The 23257-nt window shown below is 40.5% G+C and overlaps 1 protein-coding gene across 1 annotated transcript in view; it reads right to left on the bottom strand.

Moving 5' to 3' along the window:
* Nucleotides 1-23257, bottom strand: part of ATRNL1 (attractin like 1) — a 981827-nt gene that overhangs the window by 872535 nt on the left and 86035 nt on the right. The window contains exons 2-5 of the mRNA XM_054982776.1: nucleotides 15930-16013; nucleotides 15125-15238; nucleotides 12303-12431; nucleotides 11212-11420 (exon numbers count right to left, since the gene is read on the bottom strand). Of these exons, the coding sequence (XP_054838751.1) occupies nucleotides 11212-11420; nucleotides 12303-12431; nucleotides 15125-15238; nucleotides 15930-16013 (536 nt within the window). The remainder of the gene's footprint in view (nucleotides 1-11211; nucleotides 11421-12302; nucleotides 12432-15124; nucleotides 15239-15929; nucleotides 16014-23257) is intronic.

Genomic DNA, 23257 nt, shown 5'->3' with positions numbered 1-23257 from the left:
TGAGTTCATTCTGCTTTCTTTTCAGGGCATGTGTGTATGTGCGCACGTGCACACGCGTGCATGTATGCTACTTTGAGTTCATTCTGCTTTCTTTTCAAGGAGTGGGGCTGTGTAGGGGTGTGCTGCTTTGAGTTCATTCTGCTTTCTTTTCAGGGAGTGGGGCTGTGGGGGGCTGTGTGTGTGCTGCTTTGAGTTCATTCTGCTTTCTTTTCATGGGGGGGCTGTGCGTGCGTGTGTGTGTGTGTGTGTGTTGCTTTCATCCTTTTGTTGACTCAAGTTGATATTGTTATGGTTCCCACAGCTTTTGAATGCAGATTGGTTCTGTGTTAGTTCAATATATCAGTTATGGTTATTTGTATTAGTTAAAATGTCAGTTATGGTTATTACAGTTTATGCTAGGAATGGATAACTGTGTCCAAGTCACAAAAGGCTTTCATCAATATAGTCATCAGCATATAGGTGTTCTTATGTCTTAATAGCTGTAACTCAAATGGTTCTCCCCACCCTCAGTTGATTAACATCACTGAAATTGCAGTGGATATGTGGGTGTTAAGGAAGTTTTTATGAATATTGTTTGTCTGGGACATTGGAATATTTAGAACATTTCACAATGTCACAACAGCTTAGCCATTGTAAGGTAGAGTTGGCAGGCAACAAAAAAAAGGCATTTTAAACTAAGTATAGATCTAATGCAGCTAAAGTTGAGTATCTAATTTTGATTTGCTCTAGTAAAGCAAAACCCTCCCTGAAAATTTGAAAATTCAATATTAATTAGATTAGGAATTTCAGACTCTGAGGAATTTTGAGAAAGAATTTTGGATTTTTTTTCTATGCTGGCAGAGGGAATATGTTAGAATTTAGATTTGTGAGATGAGTTTTGGATTGTTAGAGGCCCCCTCCTTCTTGCATATTTTAAAACATGATTCCAAAGAAATGAAATGTTTGGAAAAGGGAAGATTTCCAAAAGGGAAAGGAAGATTTCACTTTTTATAGAGGATACAGAAAGGAAAAAAACTCTTTCTCATAATAGTGTAATTTTCCAAGTTTACTACCATTATCTCATCATAATGTATTGTGCTGGTTTCCGGGAAGTGGCCTCACTTCTGGGAATGACGGCACTTCTGGAAGTGATGTCATCTCGCATTTCTGGGAGTGTGCATGCACAGGTGATTATAGAGAGTTCCACCATCTCTTTTCCCAGAAAAAAAAAACCTGGTTGTACTGCAATGAAATGATCTAGAAAGCAGCTTTGGTAAAGGAACAGGGACTGTGGACTATACTACTGTGTATACTTACTGTCTGTTGCTGTAAGTTTGATTCTACTATGTAATTTCTGAAACATTAATGCCTATGTTATGTTTCAGCTCTGTTTCGGATTTCTGCAATCCAAATCCTATAGCATTGTTTACTGGGTATCCCATTCTGTTGATTTTACTGACTTAACACTGTGTGGTTCATTTTGAGTCTTAATGTGAAAAGCAGACTATAAATGACATAAAGAACCAAACAAATAAATAAATAGTCTAATTTAAAATATTCACAAACAGCTCCTAGGCTTATATATACCAACAGTTAATTTATCTGTTAGCATGAATTCCCTAAAAGGTAAATTGACTTATTTTATACTCTAATTAGATTCTGGTTTCTGATATTACATTGAACTCATATCTTTAAGTTTCATATAAGTTAAAATCAGCTACATAATTTAGCAATAGATTACAGAGAGATATTTTGTGAAGAACAGTGACACCATGTGGTAAAATAAATAGTAAATTTCTGAAACTTTAACCAGCTCCTCCCTCCACCCAATTTATTTAACCTACTGGTTAAAATTTGGTAATTGTAGTGCAGTTTGGGATTTGTGAAGATAATCAAGACAGTTACTGGCACACCCATTTTTGCTTTGAAAATATCCAATAAATTTAAGTATACAATGGAGTGAGTTGGCATTCCACTTACAGCAACTATTAAAAACACTTTCCCAAGTACTGCTTTCTATAATTTATCCATAGAAAACAGATGTTCTAGATGAAAAAGATTTAGTGAAACAAAAACATCTATGTCACAACCTTAAAATGTAGCCAAATAAAAGAGCTGCACAGGATATAACTGATGTCTGACCTAGATGCAAGCAGTTTATTTTCACTCTGATTGTCCTATCTTTCACTATCTGCTACTTCACATAGTGGCTAGCAATGACCTCTTCCAGGTTTGGTTCTATGAGGAGTGTGCCAGGGCATAAACTATGCTTCTGAGAGGCTCTACAGGTGTGTGTGCTGTTTGGACCTCAAGGTACTACAGAAGTACACGATAAAAACACTCTAAACTCTAAGAACATTGTACACACAAGCTTTATCCCCACCAAAGCAGCAGTCCCAGGACAGTCCTTCAATGCATATGTCCCCAACAGATCCATTTAAAAAATAGTTTTTGTACCATATCATTAAGTACATGACATTTTGTACTGTTAGCAAAAGTCTTGGTTATGCCAGGCTAACAATGTTCTTAACTGGTATGTGTTCTAGCCAGTCAGGAACAGATTGGCTCTTAGCTCCCTGAAGGCTGTGCATCTGTGTATTTCATATGATTGCCCTCCTACCTGTAATAGAATTGGTTTTCTCTAAGTGCAATTTCTGTTGTCTCCTGATTATTCCTTCTTTAGGGATGATACATTGGCTGGCATCTCCCTTGGTGGCTGGCCTCATTAGAACAAAATGAAGCAGATTTCTGTTCCAGAACATGCACTGATGGAATAAACTCCTTAATGGCACTACCATATGTGCTCATATTGGTTACAAGATTCCTGAAGGCTGCTCATCTGCTTGGTACAATGAAGCTAATTACTCTCAAGCTAGTAAAAGCCTTGGGTGGGTTCCAAACAACTGTACAACTAGTACCGTATATCCCAGGACACTGTGAGCTTGTGTTTTTTTCCCAACAATATCCCTCACCCGACCACACAGAAACTGAACAAAAACAGTTCTGAAACTGAAGAGAAGACTCCATTTATGATGTGCTTTAGGTGATCTGCTATGCAGAGGACATTACCACTGGTCATCCAAAGGAAATTATCAAAGGAAATTATCAAAATTACCATTGGTCATCCAAACCCCTTGGGTATGCCTAAAGTCCCTCTTTGGATCCCAGGCCCTGTTTCCAATACAAGCATATTTGCTTTTATGAACTACAGAAAGGAACAAGCTGTTATACCAGGGGAATTTAGACATTATTGGGCTTATTATTGGAGCTGTCTAAAAGCAACCTGAGAGATTCGGTTTCGTTTTCTCGGCCATGTCGGACGCTCCTCTCCGCAGGTCCGGGAGGAAGCGCCTGAGCACCCTGACCGGGCGGGCTGATCTGCAAAGATTAGCCCCCAGGACTCCCAGTGAGGGAGGCAGGGTCCGGGATGCTGCGGGAAGAGCCCCCCGAAAATCAATGCGGGGGGTAAATTGCCCGTTTGTCCCTATGGAGGCCAGCAGACGTGCGCGGCGCCTCGAGTGCTGCCGGGCCATGGAAAACGGCAAAGAGCAGAACTAGGCGGAAGCCTGTAAGTAAGTGAATCCCTTCTGTTATTACAAGCGCACGTGAAGGAGCGGTGGGATCTGAAGCTAAGAAGGCTAGTTCTTCCCCCTCGCTGAGTTTCAGAATCCAGTTGGCGGTCCCCCCCCCTAAAATGGCAGCGAAAAAACAGAGTCCCGCTCTGGGCAAGTCAATTTCGGCTGCCCTGCAGGGGAAAGGAGAGTCGCTCGAGGAATTGGTGCGGAGGGCGGTTATCGAAGCCATAAAACCCTTTGTTGACAAGCTGAACGAAACAGATCAAAGGGTGGGCTTAATTGAGAGCGAAGTGAAAACCATTAAGGAAGCAGCGGGGGGGGCAGAGAAGTCTGCTCGGGAAAGTGCGTCACTCGTGAAGGCTACGAATAAAGAGTTAAAGCTGGGGGAGAACCAGCTGATCGTGCTACAAGTGGAACGAACACAGACAATTTTGCGCCTCCAGAATGTGAAAGAGGAGGAAAATGAGGATTTATGGGGTCTGGTCTCGGAACTATTGGCGACACCCGCGAAGGCAACTAAAGAAGAGGTTAAAAGCGCCATTTTGGAAGTCCGCCGGGCTTCTTCAAAATATGCAACGAAGCGTCAGCTGCCTCACGAGATCATCATCGATTTTTCATCTAAAAGGATCCGAGACACTATCCTATACAACTCATATAACGCGGATCTGGACTTTTGGGGTAACAAAGTCAAGATACTGAAAGACGTCCCATTTTTAGTTCGGAAAAGACGATTTAAGTATAAAAAGCTCACAGCTCTTCTGAGGGAACGTGGAATAAAGTACAAATGGCTATTCCCAGAAGGTATCTAGTTCAGTTACAAAGATCAAGCTTACAAGATATTATCAGAAGATCAACTAAGGGATTTTGAGGACAAAAATCTGGAATTTCAGCGAGACACCAAGCAAGAAGAAAAGGAGAAGTCTGAGGGGGGGGGGGAGGAAACGAGCACTACGGCTGCAGTTGCTCAGAGAGAATTGCGTCCAGGACCCAGGAGGGGGAGGAAAACTTAATTTGAATTTGAATTGTAATTTGCATTTTGTAAGGTCAACCACTCCATCAATATTATACAAAGCTTTAATTTTTTAATAATGGTAGTATGAAGGGAAAGCATTCTGTGTATGTTGTTGTTGGTTTTTTTTTCTTTCCTTCCCTTGTTCCCCTTCCTTTCCTTTGTATTGTTAGTTAATGTAGTTAATAAAAAGAATAAAAAATCTTATAAAAAAAATATAAAAGCAACCTGAGAAGATAGCGTAATGTATTTGAGACAATGACACCTAAGTGGGTTTACCAGAAGCTATTTGGGGATATTTTTCCCTCCTAGCTGATCTACAAATTGGTTGTAAAGGACAAACAGGAATAAAAATGAACTTGTATGCCAATTACCTCGTTTTCATTCTTATAAATCAATTTATTAACCAGGCATGTAAATTACAAACAAACTTTTAAAAAAAAGAATACAAAGGTGTACATCCACTGTGAAAATAGGTATTTCTAGGATCAAAAGTTTTCTGGTTCCAGTACTCTGGACAGCTCCTTTCGACCTATTAGTGGACTAAAAAGTGAATTGAATATAAAAGTAGAGTCCCAAAACTATTTCAAGCTATATCTTTATATTACAGTAAAAACAGACATAATGCAATATAGCTAAATCTCAACATGACCCTCTCTCTGAAAATCCAGCAACTGGAACCAGGTCAAGGCAGCTTTTTTTTTTTTACAAACCTGAAAAAGCCTTGGGTTTGTAGAAATATCTTAAATCTAAAAATAAAAATCCATTGGGAGCTTTAAACCCTCCAAAATAATAGTAGCAGTGTATGTATTTTTAAAACTTATTGGCCATTGTGGGAGTTACTAGGCGAACATAGTATTGACAGCTTTCAATGGTTTCTGTCAGTAAAAGGCAGGAGGAAAAAGCTTTCCAGAGCTGTTTTGGCCTTTGAGGGAATTCATTGGCAGGGCCGGATCGAGGGGGGGCAGGGGGTGTAGTCTGCCCCTGGTGCCACCAGGGAGGGGGGGCCAGGAGCAGCTGCCAGAGGGCGCAGGCAGCAGCGCGGGCAGCCTCGCAGCTCCCCGTGCTGCCTTTTGCCTGCCCCGCAGGACAGGGGGCAGCCGGCTTGCCGCGCACCCCCTGTCCTGCAGGGCAGGCAAAAGGCAGCACGGGGGGCTGTGAGGCCGCCCACGCCATTCGCCTGTGGGGAGGCGAATGGCGCGGGCGGCTTCCCAGCCTTGCACGCTGCCCCCGCCATTCCGCCCTGCATGATGAGATCACCGAAGTGACATCATAATGCAGCGCGGGGACCGGGCACGCACTGTGCGTGCGCACGAAGTGGTCAGCCTAGGGTTGCCCCAGGCACAGGTGACCCTAGATCTGGCACTGCTCATTGGTGCCAGGCCTGGCAGTGACCTCAGGTCAACTTGCTGCCATGCAAATGGCATGACTCAACCAGGACTAGCTGCTAGCTTATGTTCAACAGCAGCCACCCCAAGAAAGCAAAAGTGGTGTAGTGGTTAGAGTTTCAAACTAGGGTTTTGGAAGCCTGTTTCCAAATCATCACTCTGCTGTGAAAGCTCACTGGGTGACATTTGGCTAGTTATACATTCTCAGCCTAATCTTCCTCACGAGTTTGTTGTGAGGATAAAATGGAATAGAAGAGAATGAAATAAGGTGCATTGTGGGAAAAGGTGGGTATAAATGAATTAAATAATAAAGATAGCTGAAGATGAGAGGCAGATTAAAGATAGGTAAGTTGGTGAGGAGGAGAGAACAATGCATGAAAGGGGAGGAAATGGGGGTTTGCCAGGGGAAGAGAAAAAGGAAACAGTGTGTGGAGTGAGAAAAGGGGAAAGTAAGGTCTCCTCTACCCAGTCTTTGCAGATTTCCTACTGCGCAACTAAGGCCTTCACCATGGTCAGCACCATGCAACTGGGCCATAGCTTTCCCTGGTAGAGGCTACTGTGCAGTGGGAAAGCAGAAGACAGGAGGGTAGATGAAAACTGGTTGGTGGAAAGGAAAGAAGAAGGCAGGAAAAGAGGAAAGGCTATGTGAGCTTTCAGGGAAGGAAAACAGGAAATCATGGGGGAGGGGAAATGAGATGCCTTCCCAAGTCCTTGATGGTCTTCCAACCAACAATATATCTAATTCTCAACCCCCATCAGTAGATACTTAAATCTATAGATGGAAGCAATGAAGGCAGATCTTTCTACAAAGCCTCTCAGCTTAATCTACCTCTCAGGATTGTGTGAAGATAAAATGAAGGGAGAATAACATTAGCTGATTTTTGTCCTCATTGGGTAGAAAGGTGAGGTAAAAAATGAAGTAAATAGGTCATAAATTTAAAAAAGGTTGGTGGGTGGGTGAGAACAAGGAATCAGGGAGAGAGGACGTTGGAGCTGCCAGGAGAGAAGAAAGAAGAGACAGTAGCTCTATTCACAAGTTACAGCGATTGCACAAAGTGTGTACAGAGTACACGCAATTAATTAATTCTCATGTTAATTCAAAGCATATATAACTGAATGTATTATTCAAACTAGCAGAAAAATTCGCGTTTACCCAAAACAGGAAACTGATCTGGAATAACTCAAATCAGCTTGCCGCTTCAGGGTTCGGGTCCTTAAATTGCTTCAGTATGCTCCGTAAAGATTCAGAGCATACCAAAGTGAGGGGGGAAGCTTTGCCCCAGACTCACCCACCCCCCACCCCATTTACCTTACTGGTATGGGAGGGATGCCCAGCTGGGTGGTGGAAGGGTGCGCTGCCGCCACCTCTGCCACACCAGCCAGCTGGGTGGTGGGAAAAGCTGGAGCCACGGCCTTTCCCGCCCGTGTCGCTGCCTCTGTTGGGAAGGCCCATTGAGTGCAGTGGTGGGAGGGAGCCCCTTTTAAAAGGCTCCAAAGCTTCCTGAAGCAACCTGAATTGCTTTGGGAAGCTTTGATTCAGGAACCCCAAATCTTTATGGACTGGGTCCAATTCGGGCATTTTTCCCAAATCAGATACCCGAAGAGAACTCCCTTAATTCAAACCAACATTTATCCAGGTTCAGGTCCCTGGTTTCATTTGTAAAGTGAATGTGTGTTGCTGCTTTCTTACAAACGGATGTACATGCATACATGCAGAATGTACATCTGTTCACTGTAATGTGTGAATAGGGCTAGTGTGTGGAAAGAGATACTTGGTAAAATGAAGTGATTCCCACAGGATCTTGTGAGTTTGCCACTTGTGCATGTAGAATTTTGGTCAAGCATCTCATGGTTTCTTGATTGGAATCTCCCCAAACTTGTTGATTTTGTTCTAACAGATGCCAGGACTTGAGTACCAAGTCCCAAAGCTGAAGTCTGACCAAAGGTCTGGTTTATTTAACTAGTACACCATCACCAAACTATGGGCAAAAAACTACACATATTGTATCTTACAGAATGTATGCTTGGGCATAGGGAGTTTGCCTTATCTTTAAAAAGCACCCAACAATTATAGAAAAGATAAGTAACAATCTACACTACCTAAATAACTCCTCCAATAGATCACAGTTTTACAAAAAATGGCTTCCATTTTATGAATACATCACTGAGAAAGAATTGCAAGCCCCCACCCAGCTATACCAATCCATATTTGATACATACCCCAATCCCCAAAGAAGAGAAACTCCACACAGCTACATCACTACTGGCATTCTCATATTTGTTATTGCTATGATACAACTCAATGAGAAAGAAATCTAACAGAATATACTAATTTTTCACTTCAGTATATCTTTACATTGACAGTTATATACAGCTCTTATAATGTTCTTGCTAAGTCTCATGTGTACAATAATTCAATGTTACCATTATTATGATTGTTACCGTACTCCTTTTGTATTGTTGATATTCATGCAATAAAATTAATTTTTAAAAAAATTTAAAAAGCACCCAGCAGTTATTATGCACAGTTCTATTACTACTCCTACATCATGGGAATATATTAACATTTGAGTTCACATATATATAACTTATATACAGAGCAAGAAAGTACAACAAATCACTGGACCCTGTACCTCATCAAAACACTTCCATAATGGATTCAAGATTGAGGGCCAGTGATGTCATGGATACAGCTAGAACTAAAGGAGAACAGTTGTTGGATATGATCAAGAAAGTCATTAAAGATGCCTTTGCACACAGAAACCGGGCTACCCAGCCCCCATAACTAGACATGCCACAAAACAAGTCTAGAGGCCTAGTACAGAACAATATTGGAGAGGGGCATGGAACAGTGGAGTAACACAGTTGTATGGCCTCATGTAGATTAGAAGAGCCTTGTATCAATATATGTACTAAGACTCAGATGCAGAGTGTGACTGAGAACGGCAGGATTGTCTAATTTCACAGAAGCTGACAATATTACTCAATGATAAATGTATTGGTTGATGGCCAAAATATATTCTTATGTACGAGAAACTTGTAATCAGTAATTTTACATAGTCTTTGTTAAGATAAGAGTTAACAAGAATGAACTATTTTTATATATTTTAAAAAGATGTTTCAAATACAGAAAACTTTGTCTGGTGTTTGAATGTGAGACCCTTTGAAGCAGGACAGACAGCTATCATTAGGATATGGTTCTGAAATCCTATAAATATGACAAGCTGAAATGATCAGAAGGAGCTCCTTTCCTGTGACCTTTGTATCTTTGAGTAAGAATCTTTTTAGGACTCATGTAATCGTTCTCCTTTAATGATCTGTACAGTAATAATGGAAGGTATGATTTTCTGTTGATTGAGCTGATAATAAGAATGCTAAATAATCATACTGTAATAATACAGGCTTAGAATGAAAGCAGAGATTATGTGATAGTTCTATTGTGTGCAATACCCAGTAATGAACCTAAAACATTATCTCTGGTGTACCTCTTGCCAGGAGTTAAATGATTTGATATAGGAAAGCTAACGAGACACTCAGGGCTTCTTAAGTGCATGCCTATATTTGAATCAGGCTCAATGAGAGTCATCCAGAACAGTGACAAAATAGAGGAGCAGTTCCATATTGCTCAGAGACCATCAACTTCTTTGGCTCCATTGCTGGTTTCAACAAAAAGTACTCTTATGGAGATTTCCATGTGCCAAAGATGAACATTAATGAATTTCATTAGGAACACTGAATCTAATATAACTTTAGCCTAAATCAGCTCTCATCCGTGAGGTAGCAGAGACATAGTTTTTGTGGCTTTAAAAGTCACAAAGCCATCTTATTTAAATATCTAGAACCTATCAATACTGTCCTTTAGGACGAAAATACTCAGTTCTTGCTGGATGAGATACAAATGTCAAAGAGATGGTTTCTCTACATACTTTCTTGACTGTAGCCGCATTTCTCCTACAGACACTGCATTTTTCATGGCGACAATCATTTTAGGTCACGAAAGTGATACAAGAATATCCTGTTGAAGGTTCCTTGGCAAGCCCTTATCTGCTGCCAGAAGGTAATAGGATTTTTGTCAGTAATATCAGGATGGCTGGAAAACAGTTATCAGATGAAAAATAACCTAAGTAGTAGGGCTTTTTAGAGTGAGTTTCTTGTCTTTCAAAACCTTGATTCAGGGTGTTCATTCCAAAGTATCCACCAGATGTCACAATTGCTCAGATAGACCAGTATACTGCCAAATATTCTCATTAAACCTCAAACTATATAGATTTTAGTAACCATTTGATAATTAAATCTAGTACAAGAAAGAATGGAGCTGCCGTTTGAATTCTTTTTAGTAGCATCTCATGTTACTCTCTTTTATCTTTTAGTAGCAGGTGACAAAACTGAAAAACGAAACGTGAACAGCATTCACTGGATATAAATCTTTTCCTCAGCAAATAGAATAGTACTATGTTAAAAGTCTTCTTGAAACAATCCTGTAAAACAAGTTAAATATTAAAAATGGACAACCTATTCATATACAAGCTGCTTGTCAAGAGACATTTCACATTTTCTAATGATCTGCACATCTGCCACTGCAACTCATAGACAGAACCATGTTGTCTTCTCCCTCTCCACTTCCGAGTCTATATTTCTAGCTACTTCCCATTAGGCCCTTTCTGTTCTGCTTTAGCCCCTGCTGCTGTCTCACTTGGCACTCTTCTTAGTCTTATATCATACTTTCTCCTCTCCCATCATTCTTTTACCAACACAGTAGTCACCAGAAAACAAAAGCAGAGTTCCATCACTGAAAAAGCAGTACTACAGTCAAAGAGATATTGGCTAAGCCATACCAATGGTTAAAAACAATATGACTGAAAGTCTTCTTCCAAGGAAGAAAATGTTCTACATTAAAGCAGTTGCAGAAATCTGCCCAAGGAGCAACAATGAAAAAAAGAAATAAAAATAGACGATCAAGGTATTTTGAGATATGAAGGGACATCAGACAATAGAAATACCTGCCACATTCCATAGATACTGTTTAAAAACACACCAGCCCCACCTCCAACTCAAAAGTATTTGGATTGCTTGAGCTACCAAGTATTAACACATTTATCTATTCATATTTTTAGCCTGACCCATCTGAAGCTTCAAAGAGCGGTAATAATTTAAACAGAACTCAGTTACAAAACAGACACCCTGGACATTGTCAATTCATGGGGTGAATGAGGAGCTCATAGTGAGGCAGCAACTCTCAGAAAATACTTTTCCAACTCACCTTGCCAACTGTCATTGCACACACACAGTTTTTCTCCTGTCAAATCACAGTAGCCATGATCAGGACTTCCACAGTTAGCTTTACAGTAAGGAATATCACAGGCTTCTCCCTTCCAATACTTGTCACATTCACAATATACCCGGCTTGGAATGGAGTTGCTAGTTGTGCACTTTCCATGTCCAGAGCAATTATTGGGACATGAATTAATTCTGTAATAAACAAGATGAGAAAAAAGAAATAAACTGTATTAACAAGCAGATAATCATTAAGAGATTCCTCGTTATTTCATCCACCAGAAGATAACAATATCTTAAGAACAACAACCTTCAGACAACTTACCCCAACATCCATTCTCCCACAGAAGTCAAAGAATGACCTCTGGTAAGCCATTCAGTAGCAAAGTCAGAACTGGAAACCAAGTACTATTCAAGGGCTCACAGATAATGCTTTCATATTTCCCTCATTGTATATATATTACTTTAGTGATATATAATTAAGAATGGGGAGACATGTGTGTGCATAAGAAAAGAGAAGGCTGAACAACCATGGAACAAAAATGTCTTTCTATTCAGTGACTGATCAAATGCTGGACTTTGAAATTTTACAGGTAGTTGGCCTGGGCATGGCTAAAGGCTTTTCTATCATGGAAAGAAGACAGTGGTCATTTTTCTGACAGCTGACTTCCTGTTCCTTTCTGTTACAAGCATATAGTAGATTTCTGCTTGTCTTCAAATATTCTGCAATCTAATATCCTATTGCATTATTTACTGAATGTCCCAGCCATTGATGCCCATGGTCCTGGGCACACAATAAATTATTCTACAACTTCATATATAAAAAAACCTCAGTCACAGAAGAAACAACTAGTCAGGCTAATTTTTTCCTGAAAGAATTTTCCTCAGTTTAAGAAGGCTGCATTTCTTCCTGTAAGTATTGTCTTTCATAATCTGCATGCTTTAATGCACCTGTTCTTTGTGAAAATTCTAATTTACATAAGATCTTCAAATGTTTTAAGCTCCAAATTTTATTCACTAAAAGAACTATATCTCTGTTGATTAGTAAACAAAAATGTGACTGATAAAATTACTTACGAGTAAAAAATATTAAATCCTGTTAGATTATAAGCAGCATCACTAAAAAAGTGTAGCAATGCATAGCCAGATGTAGTAACTACTTCAGGTACAGTCTCATTTCCACGAACCTCAGGAACTATAAGACCACTGCAAAAAAAAAATGAGTTTCATATTACCAATAACATCAACAAAAAGTTACAGATTTGAATAATCAGGTGAGTGCTCAGAAAAACTTGGAAACATTCCAGAATCCCATTCCATAGCACTCATTAAATACAAAGGATTTTCTAAATATTTTCATTTCAAAAATTTGTCTCGAATGCATATTCACTGGAATTTGAATTTTACCCAACAATTGCTCAAAATACTTCTAAAAACAGTTCTTCTTAGTCCTCAGGATTATGCAAGAATTCTATTTGGTTTTTACTTGGTATACAAGGAGCTGAACAGTCAATTAAATAACATAGAAAAGCAAGATGTATTTTAAAAATTCAAGTGTGGTAGAGAGTGCCATCAAGTCATAGCTTTTATTCTCACAACAACCATGAGAGGTAAGATAGGCTGAGTGTGTATGACTGGCTCAAGTGAGCTTGTACAGCAGAGTGGGATTCAAACACGGGTCTCCTAGATTCTTGTCTAAAGCTCTAACCACCACACCACGCTGGGTTCTACATGTGTAACAAGTTGCTCATTGGTTGCTGTCAAACCTGGCCTTGATGGGTCCTCTGTCCAAGGCCAAAAAATCTCTGTAAAGGACCCTCCCCCACCCCCACCCCGCTTTTTAGTGACAGAAATCAAGCATGTGATGCCATTGAGATCATCCACTCCTTAAACCTACAGGTCCTCCTTTTATCATTTGGGGATTTTAACCTCCCAATGTTTTTTTAAAAATATGTATTTCAGATTGTTCTGCAAACGAGGTATTTTTCATGTTTGATGAAAGATCTGTCTTGTTTGTTCACTGCTCCAGTCTCTGGATTTAAGTATCCTCAGATCTGGCCAAGTAGACTATTAGAACACTCTAGCAATGACTTGCAGGATATTTGTGGGGCTGGGAGAGGGCTACAGTGACGATGGAGTAGTAGGGTGTCTGGCAGTGATGGTGGGAGGAGCAGAGAGCATAGCAGCAATGGCTGAAGAGGCAGGGAGCCGCACCAGGCCTGGGGGACAGCACTAGTGATATTGGGGGGCGGGGAGGAACTTTCAGAGAGGTGGCATTCCATTCTCCCTGCCTTTGCTTCCTCCCCTCTCCCCCTACCCCCCTCTGTCACTCTTGCCCCCTCCTCTCCCCATTGCTTCTCTGTCACTCTCCTCCCATGCCCCTTCTCTGTCTCTCTTCCCCCTCCTCCCCCCACCCTTCCCTGTTGCTCTTTTCCTCTCCTCTCCCACCCCTTCTCTGTTTCTGATCTTCCAGTGGTGGCGGAAAGTCAGGGAGCCGTGCCACAGTGGCTCCAGCGATGGCAGTGAAGGGAAAGTGATGCAAGGCCTGCTCCTAGCCCCCTCATGCAGCTTTGACACTAGCTTTGGAAGTTACCAGATACCAGGACAGGCCCCACTCCTCCAGTGGCAGGTCCTGCCCAGACTTTTTCTCCAACAGATCCATCCATTCGGTCACGAGGAGAAGGAGGACAGTAGTGGCCCCTCACCTTGCCAACCTACCTGCTTCTATAACAGCTGGGGATGGGGAGCTGCAGTGTGGAGGCTCAGAGGAGCTGATGTCTGCACATGCACAGACAATAGCTTCTCTGTTTAGGTGAATTTAATCCCACCGTCCATTTTTTGAAGGTTTCAGATTCTTCTGCAAACCTAGAGGGTTCCCCAAGTTTGCAAGAAAGTCTTCCTTGTATTAGTGTAGTCCTAATCCATGGATTTACATATCCGCAGATGGACCACATTTCACTATCAGATACTGATGATGATGACATTAATTCATAATCTGCAACAGGTGCTACATTATTAGAGTTTAAAGCTGTATGATGAACGTCATCTTCTTTCAATCCTGTCACTGTATCTCTGTATGTATGTATTGCCTCATTTGGAGATAACATCAAAAGTCTAAATTTGAGGCCCTCGGTGAATGTGAGGCCCAGGCCAAACGGCTCTCCCTCCCCCCATGACATGCTCTGTCCTCGGGATGTACATGCCTTGCTGAGGACTTGATTGCTACACTGAGGGCATGGTGGTATTCTGTAAGTTACATTCCCACTTTTAAAAAGTTCAAGTTCAAATCAATTTCAGTAATCAGAACAGTTTCATTAAAGTTCAGTAACAGGTTAAAGTAATCAGCCTCTGAGCATTTACGCACAGTAGAGATCAGCCTTGACTATCTGATCTGATAAAGGCTGCCTGCAACGGGGTGAAAATGATGCAAAGTCATAATGCATTTCATGTTTAACTGAGAATGCAGTAATAATTTCAGGTCAAAAGGGCTCACCTCATAATTAAAGTGAGTGTTATGCATTGGGGAACGTACTGAGCATTTTAGTGGAATAAAAGTTATTTTACAGTATCTAAGGTGCAAATACCATCCTGATTTTAAAAAGGACTAGTGTTCAATATTCTATCTGTAAAAAGGGGGAAACTTGGGCTACACAGAAAATGTGGGAAAACAAACTTCAAAAAATATGGACTCACTGAACAAACTGGCAAAAGGCACAATATGATAAACAAGCACAAAGATGGTCTTAAATAGGTAAACGGACAATGAAGGATAAAGCAGAATAATGATAGCAAATTCAAAAGTTCTAATGCTAACTTTCCATTAAAAATACAACTATTCTATTCAAACATTGCTATTTTTATTACATTGTAATAAAAGCTGCTAAAACTGAAGTACTTACCTAAATACAGCTATTAATGGTGCATATATTGAATCTCCATCATAAACATACATATGGTCCCAACTACATTCTGTGGCAAAATGATTAAATCTTAATCTCAAAACTGAATTAGGACTAGAAGAGAAGAGGAAAATAGCAAGAATATTAGTTTAGAAATAGCATCTTCTCTAATGAAATGCAAATATATGCACGATTGTACAACATCATTAAAAGCAAGGATTCTTTTCAATGGCAGCTGTGGCCTTGGTTGTTTGAAATTTAGTTTGCTCTTTCATTCACTCCATTACATATATACAATGGTTAACAGTAAAACTACATCACACAGAACTATAAGTTATCTAAGGAAAGCACATTGTCAAAATACAAAGATAAATTAGTGCAGTGTGCAGACAAAGACATCCACTAAGCAGGAAAAACAAAATCTAAACTATCAGAAAGGAGCAAACAGTTATTTTAGGATTATTTCATCTATGCGCATGCGAATTTCAAAACAGAAATATTTTATAGTAGGTGCAACATATCCATTAGCTATAGTTAACAATCTGATATTCATACAAATGACTGGCAAATCAAGGATATGCTGCTGAAAATGTTGTTTAATTGATTCCTTCCAGCCCAAGAGCTATTTCCGTTAAACAATGGTTCTGGAATTTACCCGAGGCACAAACCTTGCTTATCTGGACACTGATCATGAAATGGAAACAGAAATGTTACACATAGAATTAACATACTTTGCACAAAACTGCTCTAAAGTTACAATACATGCAATTTGTGTGATTAGATGTTAATGCAAAACTATACTTACTATCCTTCAATTAACCATGTACATTTAGTTTTGTATTTATAATTTATTGGTCCATCTGTTAAGTATCCAGAAGGCTCAGTTAACCTACAAAAAATAAGCCAAGAATAATTAGCTTTAAAAGAAAAAGTATTTTTCTTGTTAACTAAAGATAATACCAAAGAAGATAACACAAAATGAAAAAACAAAGAAGAAACCAAACATAAATGTCATTACAAGTAGTAGGACAAAGGAGAAACAATAATATTGCGCAATCACTTTTCCAAAAAGTGCTGCCTGAAGTTGCTTACAATGAAATAATAAAACCATCATAAACTAAAGGCATACAGATATCCAGAGAAGCACTAAAACTGAGCAATATAAAAGATTTACTATACAGCGTACGCTTACTGAAAAAGAAATGTCTTGTGGACAGCATAAAATGAAGCACTTAAAAGAGGCTTCTTTTCCAGTGCAGACCAAGATAGAAAATTGCAGTAATAAATCCCAGATAATTAGCAATGCATGAAATACAATTTACAGGTCTTAAGATCAAAACAGGTGGAAGATCCAGCAACAGATTTTTCCATTATATTTTTAAAAGAGCAATGCAGCTACATAGCACCCTTTAAGCCAGAGTATGTGTACGTGTGTGTGGGAGGGGGGGAGTTAACCCTTTCCCCATGTTATTATCTCTGGGAGCGGAAAAATCTGGATGTCCACCCTACCTCTATTTTTTCCTTTCCAGGACTATTAACAGTGGGAGTGGACTGTTAAACCCTACAATGCCAATTCAAATAGAGGTTTCACATCCAGTGGCAGACTGGCATGTTAACTGATGAGGAAAGTTACTAGCAGAGGTATTTCAAACTTTGCATAAATGTACTTGCCAGGCACATACACACTTTCAACAGCCATGATGATACGTGAGCCAAATGTCTGCTCTTTTCGCCTCAACACTGTCCATCTCAAAGAACTGCCAAACAACTTTGCAGCAGTGCAGAAGCTGCGGTGGTGGAATTTCAGTCCTTCTGCCTTATGATTACTTTTCTATCCACACAGTAGGTGGAATTAGGGTTACCAATCCCCCAGTGGAAGCAGGGGATTCTCCACTCCCAGCCTCCACTTCTCCCCCCCGCTACCATTCACCTGGCCAGCGGGGGGTGGGGGAGATGCAGGGAATGAGCCCAGGAGCTCCAGAGCTCTTCCTTGTTGTGCCAGGAATTATGTCATTCCTAGTATTACAAGGCAGTGAAGGCACCCATGCATTCCAGGCACAACAAGGAAGAGTTCTGGAGTGTGCACATGTAAGGTAAGTCCCCCCCCCACATGCGCCACCCATGACCCACATCCCCCAGTTTGGGCTCCAGGGGACCTGGCAAACCTAGGTGGAATTAACTCTCCCTCAAGACCATGGACGGTTACTTGTTAGTTTAATGATTCAGAGAGAATGACTCCCATAAGGCTGTGCAAAAGCATGCATGCATGAAATAATGCTGATAACTAAAATGTAAACAAACAGCAAATGGTGACTTTTTTTGAGCCATAGTGTTTATTTATGACCTGGCTTGCTGACTGGCTTACACACAGCAGATCAGACTAGGATTGCATCAGATCATGTGAGAAACATATATGAAATGCTGCCAACTACACCATTTTCAACTATATGTTTGAAAAGAGAAACCAACTAAACACTCTTGATCCACTTTTGAAGTACTCAGTTAAAAAAAAATGGGTTCCCGAAATGCAACTGAAACAGAACATGAGCTCAATCAAGCATCTGAAGATCCCGATGAGCTGTTGTTCCACAGGGCCACTTGTACTCAACCAGTAGTTGCACCAACACGTGCCCTCCTTTAACATTGCACTTGGCTGTATCTAGGGTCACTTGTATTTGACACAGACAATGCCGGATGCAGAAATGGGCAAATCTGCACTCAACTCAGCATGTTCCAAGGCTGTTTAAATCACCAAGTCTGGCTACACAACTGCAACGTCCTTTTAAAAATGTTAACATCTATCACGCATACTCCAGCATCACCAGTTTGGGTCCTTAGTAGACATGGGCACGAACAGCATTACGAAAAGAAAACACCCACGAACAGCCCAATCTACTGTTCACAGGCAAGCTGTTCATGAGGCCCCATCCTAAATAAAAAGGTGGTCGTTAAAAGCCTTGTTCATTGCCTTTGGCAGCCTTCAGCAAGCCAGACAGTCTGGCACCTGCTGCAATCAATCCCCTTGGCAACTGGAGGGAGGAACTGAACTCTGTCTGAACTCCTGGCTTTCCTTCTGGCTTTAACCCTTCAAAGTGCTTCCAGCAGAGAGTCCTGTTTTTGCCACTGTGAACAGAAAATGACAACAAAGGGGGAGACCCATGCATCATGCCTTTCCTGGGGTGCAATCTCTCTGAAACTTGGGGGGGGGGGGGTTCTGGAGGACAGTGAGGACTATGTCCCCTGCAAATTTGATGGGTGTTGGACATTGGGAAGGTCAGTTTGTAACCCCTCAAAGTAGCTTCCACCAGAGAGTCTCGTTTTTGCCACTGTGAACAGAAAATGACAACAAAGGGAAAGACCCATGGATCATGCCTTTCCTGGGGTGCAATCTCTCCGAAACTGGGGGGGGGGGTCTTTGGAGGACAGTGAGGACTATGTCCCCTGCAAATTTGATGGGTATTGGACATTGGGAAGGGCAGTTTGTAACCCCTCAAAGTAGCTGTCTTCCAACAGGCAGTTTCATTTTTGCCACTGTGAACAGAAAATAATAGCAAAGGTGGGGGGGAAACATGGATCATGCCTTTCTCGGGGTGCAATCGCTCTGAAACTGGGGGGGTCTTCAGAGGACAGTGGGGACTAGAGGGGGAGACCCATGGATCATGCCTTTCCTGGGGTGCAATCTCTCTGAAACTGGGGGGGGGGGTCTTCAGAGGACAGTGAGGACTAAAGGGGGAGAGCCATGGATCATGCCTTTCCCAGGGTGCAATCTCTCTGAAACGGGGGGGGGGGTCTTCAGAGGACAGTGAGGACTAAAGGGGAGAGCCATGGATCATGCCTTTCTTGGGGTGCAATCTCTCTGAAAATGGAGGGTCTTCAGAGGACAGTGACGACTATATCCCCTGCAAATTTGGTGGGTATTGGATATTGGGAAGATTCTCCCAGGTGCAAGAGGGACGGGGAGAATCTCCCCACCTCTCTCGCACTGGGCAGGCAGCCTGGCTGTGCGACTGCTCTCCCAGCCCTTTAAACTATCAGCTGGCAGTCGGCAGCCAGCTGGTAGTTTAAAGGGCTCTTTAAAGAGCCAGATAGGTGGGTTTGAGGGGAGGGGGCTATGTGTGTGTGTGGGGGGGTTCTGGCCCCCATAAACAACGAACAATGATCATGTCCGGGAACAGTTCATGTTTGTCCATGTTCGTTGTTCATTGTTCATGGATGGCACTGAACGTCGAAAGCTTTTGAAAGCAAAAATAAAATTATCAGAAATTGGGAAGAAGTTAGGTTAAGGTTAGAGGCTAGCTTTTTGTAGAGGTTATTACAGCCAGAGTTATGTCATATTTATTTACATAGTACATTTTTGTCACAGCTTTAATAAAATTATGTGAAGTTGTGAAGAGTTTATTATTAGGTTTTGTAATAATAATTACTAGAACATATGGTAACTAAAATATAAAACACTAAATGCTGAAAAATTAATCTGGCTCCTAAATTTTGGGGCTGGCTCCTAGAGCAAAAGAAAAATTATCAAGGCCTGCCTTAATGTATTTAAAATGTTAGAAGGAAAAGTTCAGAAGTTTTGTAAGGGATAGATAACCGGCATGTTTCAGAATGATTACAAAATGCTTAATTTATTTACTCAGAATACTGCAACTCTCATTTTATGTTTCATTAAATGTGACAGATATTCGTTTACACTATCTTCTTGCCAGGTTCAGTCAAGATATACTTATTTCCTACAGCCTTTGGTAAAATAATGTAAGTGATACAAGGGTCATTTCTATTATATTCAACCCACTGGCACCAGTGAACTGCCAACTACTTTTCCATCTTAACGCAGATTGATTTTTTAGATAACAATTTCTAGAGGAATAGTGGATAACCTTTGATTAAGCTGTTTTCCCCTACAAGGAAATAGTGGTTTTTTTGGTGTTCATCATGACCTATATAACGAATGACTGCTATCATTTCAAACATACACTACTGTTTTATTTGATCTACTATTTGTCTCACATGAAATGGAAAACTTCCATAAATCCTTCATTTCAAATTTCAGCTTTCAAATTCTACTTTATAATTTTACTGCAGGACCCATTTTACTATAATCTTTATAAGCAAATCTTAACCAAAATAAATTGGAATATAATAAGCCCAACAAGCGTTGCCTGTCCAGCTCCACATGAGAAGAGGTCAAGATGTTGTACAATTAAAAATAATACACTGCACTATTTCAAGAGTTTGTTTGCACTAACAAGTTTAATATCAACAGCCATAAAATAGGAAGCTAACTGAAATAAGAGACAAAAAATCTGAATGTTGTGACTGTAGGAATCTTGCAAAAGTATCAGTGTATAATGAACTGGTAGATTAGAATGAGCAAATGGCACCTGAGACTCATATACACTGTCCTTGGGAATGAAACCACAATAGTACCTGTCATGCTTTTTTCCATGAATATGCAGAAGCTGGGGGCTGGTACATAATGCTATGCTAAAAAGTGTTCATTTTTGTTATTCTTGTTCTAAGTTATAACAAGAATAAATTTATACTAGAAATAACTTATAGCTAGAAATAATTCTTGTTGTATATAGTAAGCAGTTATCTCGCCAAACAAACTAGAACTAGCTTTTGCAAAGAAAGGATAAATACATTTTTAGAACAACAAAAAAGATTTATCTAATTGAAGGAGGCAAATAAGAACTCCAAGCTACATTCCAGTAAGAGAGCTGACATTTTTATTCTTACACATTAGCTGGAAAACGGCAACATAACAAAGCCAAATTTCAGGTCAATTGCCCTAATAAATTGTTATGATCATCTCACCCTTTGCATTCATCTCTGAGTTGCACACACAATTATTTTCCAGGCAGCATGCAAAACTCTAATCTATACTTTTAAAGTGATTTGGCAAAAGTTGTCTTGGAGTGAAAATTTGTCCTTTTCCCCCAAATTCCAGTTTGCCCAGGAAAGGAGCTCCCAAATTTGGGGAAAGTTCATAAATGAGGCAGCTGTATGGTACAGCTCTGTGGCAAGATTTTGATGCCTTGGAGACACATGCCTACACCACCATGTCAGGGGACAGATGGGAGGTATTGGATGTGTGGTCTTTAACATTCCAGTCTCAGACTCATTCCCAAGGAAAGGTATGTGTAAACTTCTGTAAGCAAAGATTATCCAGCAACTACTTTTTATGTTCCTTTACTAGTGTTTTGTCTTAATTCTACCTGCTTCTAGATTGTTCCCAAATATCTGTGCTTTCCAGAATATATGTATAGTTGATAAAGCTTTTAAAATCCTTAATCTCTGGGTTTATCAGACTAGACCTTCGGGAAATCTCATTCACATCATCTATGCTGTTTGGTCATTTTTACTGGATAGCTGGTACTGAAAGGACAGTTCTGACAGAGAGACAAGAAGAGAGGACAAGGCAAAATTAAAATCCTTTTAATCCCATGCAGGCGCATCTCTAGCCACCAAAAAAAAAAAGCCTGAAAAAAGAGGGGACAAATCAGAATAGGTGCAGACCCCCGGGGACCTCCAAAATTCCTCTGGTAGAGGCAGCTACTTAAAGAGTATTCCTGGAAAGGGGGAAACCTTTTGTTTTATTTTTTACATCAGATCCCTTGATGCTCAGCCAACTCAGTGTGCTGAGCTGAGACTCAGCACAGAAGGAAAAATGAGTGGCGGAGGGAAGCAAAGAGCAGGTGGGACATAAGATATATGGATGACTTGTTTATTTATAAAATGTTTATGCCGTCTCTCCAGAGACCTATCAGGGAGGCTCACAAAGTAAAAATAATACAATAATAAAACAATAAAACAAGCACATAAACATTATAAATATTAAAACCAGTAATAAACAAGCCAAGAGCAGGGCATAAAAAGAATATTTAGCAGCCTAAAATGGTGACCATAAAACAGCCCTCAGGCTAGAAGTAGGCAACAAAAGCAGCGGCTAATCAACTGGAATCCTTTAGTTAAAAGCCTGAATAAGAACTAATGTTTCAGTGTGACTCCTGAGCCTGTTGTGAGTCTCTCCAAAGGTAAGGCACCACCACTGAACATCTGTCTCCAGTTGGTACCCATATCACCTCTGCAGTCAGGAGAGGAAGGAGAGTTTTACTTAGTGTGCTGGACAGTACAGGAGAAGGTAGACCTTCAAGTACCCTGATCAAAAGCCATTGAAAGCCTCAAAGGTAATTACTGAATTGAACCCAGTTACAAGGCATTTCTTACTTCGTTACAAATTATCACACAACTTGCATTGTAGATGTTCATATAATAAGTGCACAGTAAGGAACTACCTTTCATTTTGCACTCAAGTACTCTACCCAAATATAATATATTCACATGTTGCAGCTTGTCTCGCTGCTAATAACTTGAAGGGCTGCTACTTATGAGCAGGGAAGCAAAAAGGAGCAACCTGAAGAAAAAGTCAAAATTTCTGCATATATGGGATTCTTCTGGTATGTATAAAAAAGACAGAGAGAAAGGAGAAGAGGGAGGGAAAAATACCCTTGGAATTATTGTACTAGAATGGAGCATTCTTTCTTGGCTCATAGAATTTAGAAAAAAGGCATGCCTTAATGGTTTGCAGAAACAAGATTTAAATAATTCTTAGAAATAAATCTTAGAAATAAATCGCATCCTATTGATATCAATGAGGTTTCAGTGGAACTTAAAAGTAAATGTGCATAGGATTTTTGGCCTTATAGCCCAGTCTTAAAGAGACTGACAAAGTGACTCTCATTTGTACAAAATTTACTTCCAAATGCGTATGCAGCTATAACCCACGTACTACAAGCAGACAGCAGATGTAGTATACAAAGGTGCCTGAAGGGAAAAGCTCTGGTTCAGTTCAGTAGAACTGGAGAAAGCAAATCTAGTTCACTGATCTCTTTATTCTTTGAAGTATAGTCCAGATAGTGGGCATCTGGCCACCTGAATTCATGCCACAGTAAGATCAAGAGAATAGCTACAATAATCCACTCTACATAGGTCTACCCTCAAAATTGACTCAGAGACCTCAGCTAGTGCAAAACACTAGAGTTAATCTATTCTCAGGCGCTAGACAGAGCATGCATATCACTCTCATTCTGCAGCCACTCCATTGGCTTCTCATCAGTTACTGGGATCAAT

The sequence above is a fragment of the Eublepharis macularius genome, chromosome 6, assembly GCF_028583425.1.
Source record: "Eublepharis macularius isolate TG4126 chromosome 6, MPM_Emac_v1.0, whole genome shotgun sequence".
Classification (NCBI taxonomy): Eukaryota; Metazoa; Chordata; class Lepidosauria; order Squamata; family Eublepharidae; genus Eublepharis; species Eublepharis macularius.
This window is presented reverse-complemented; position numbering and strand designations above follow the sequence as displayed.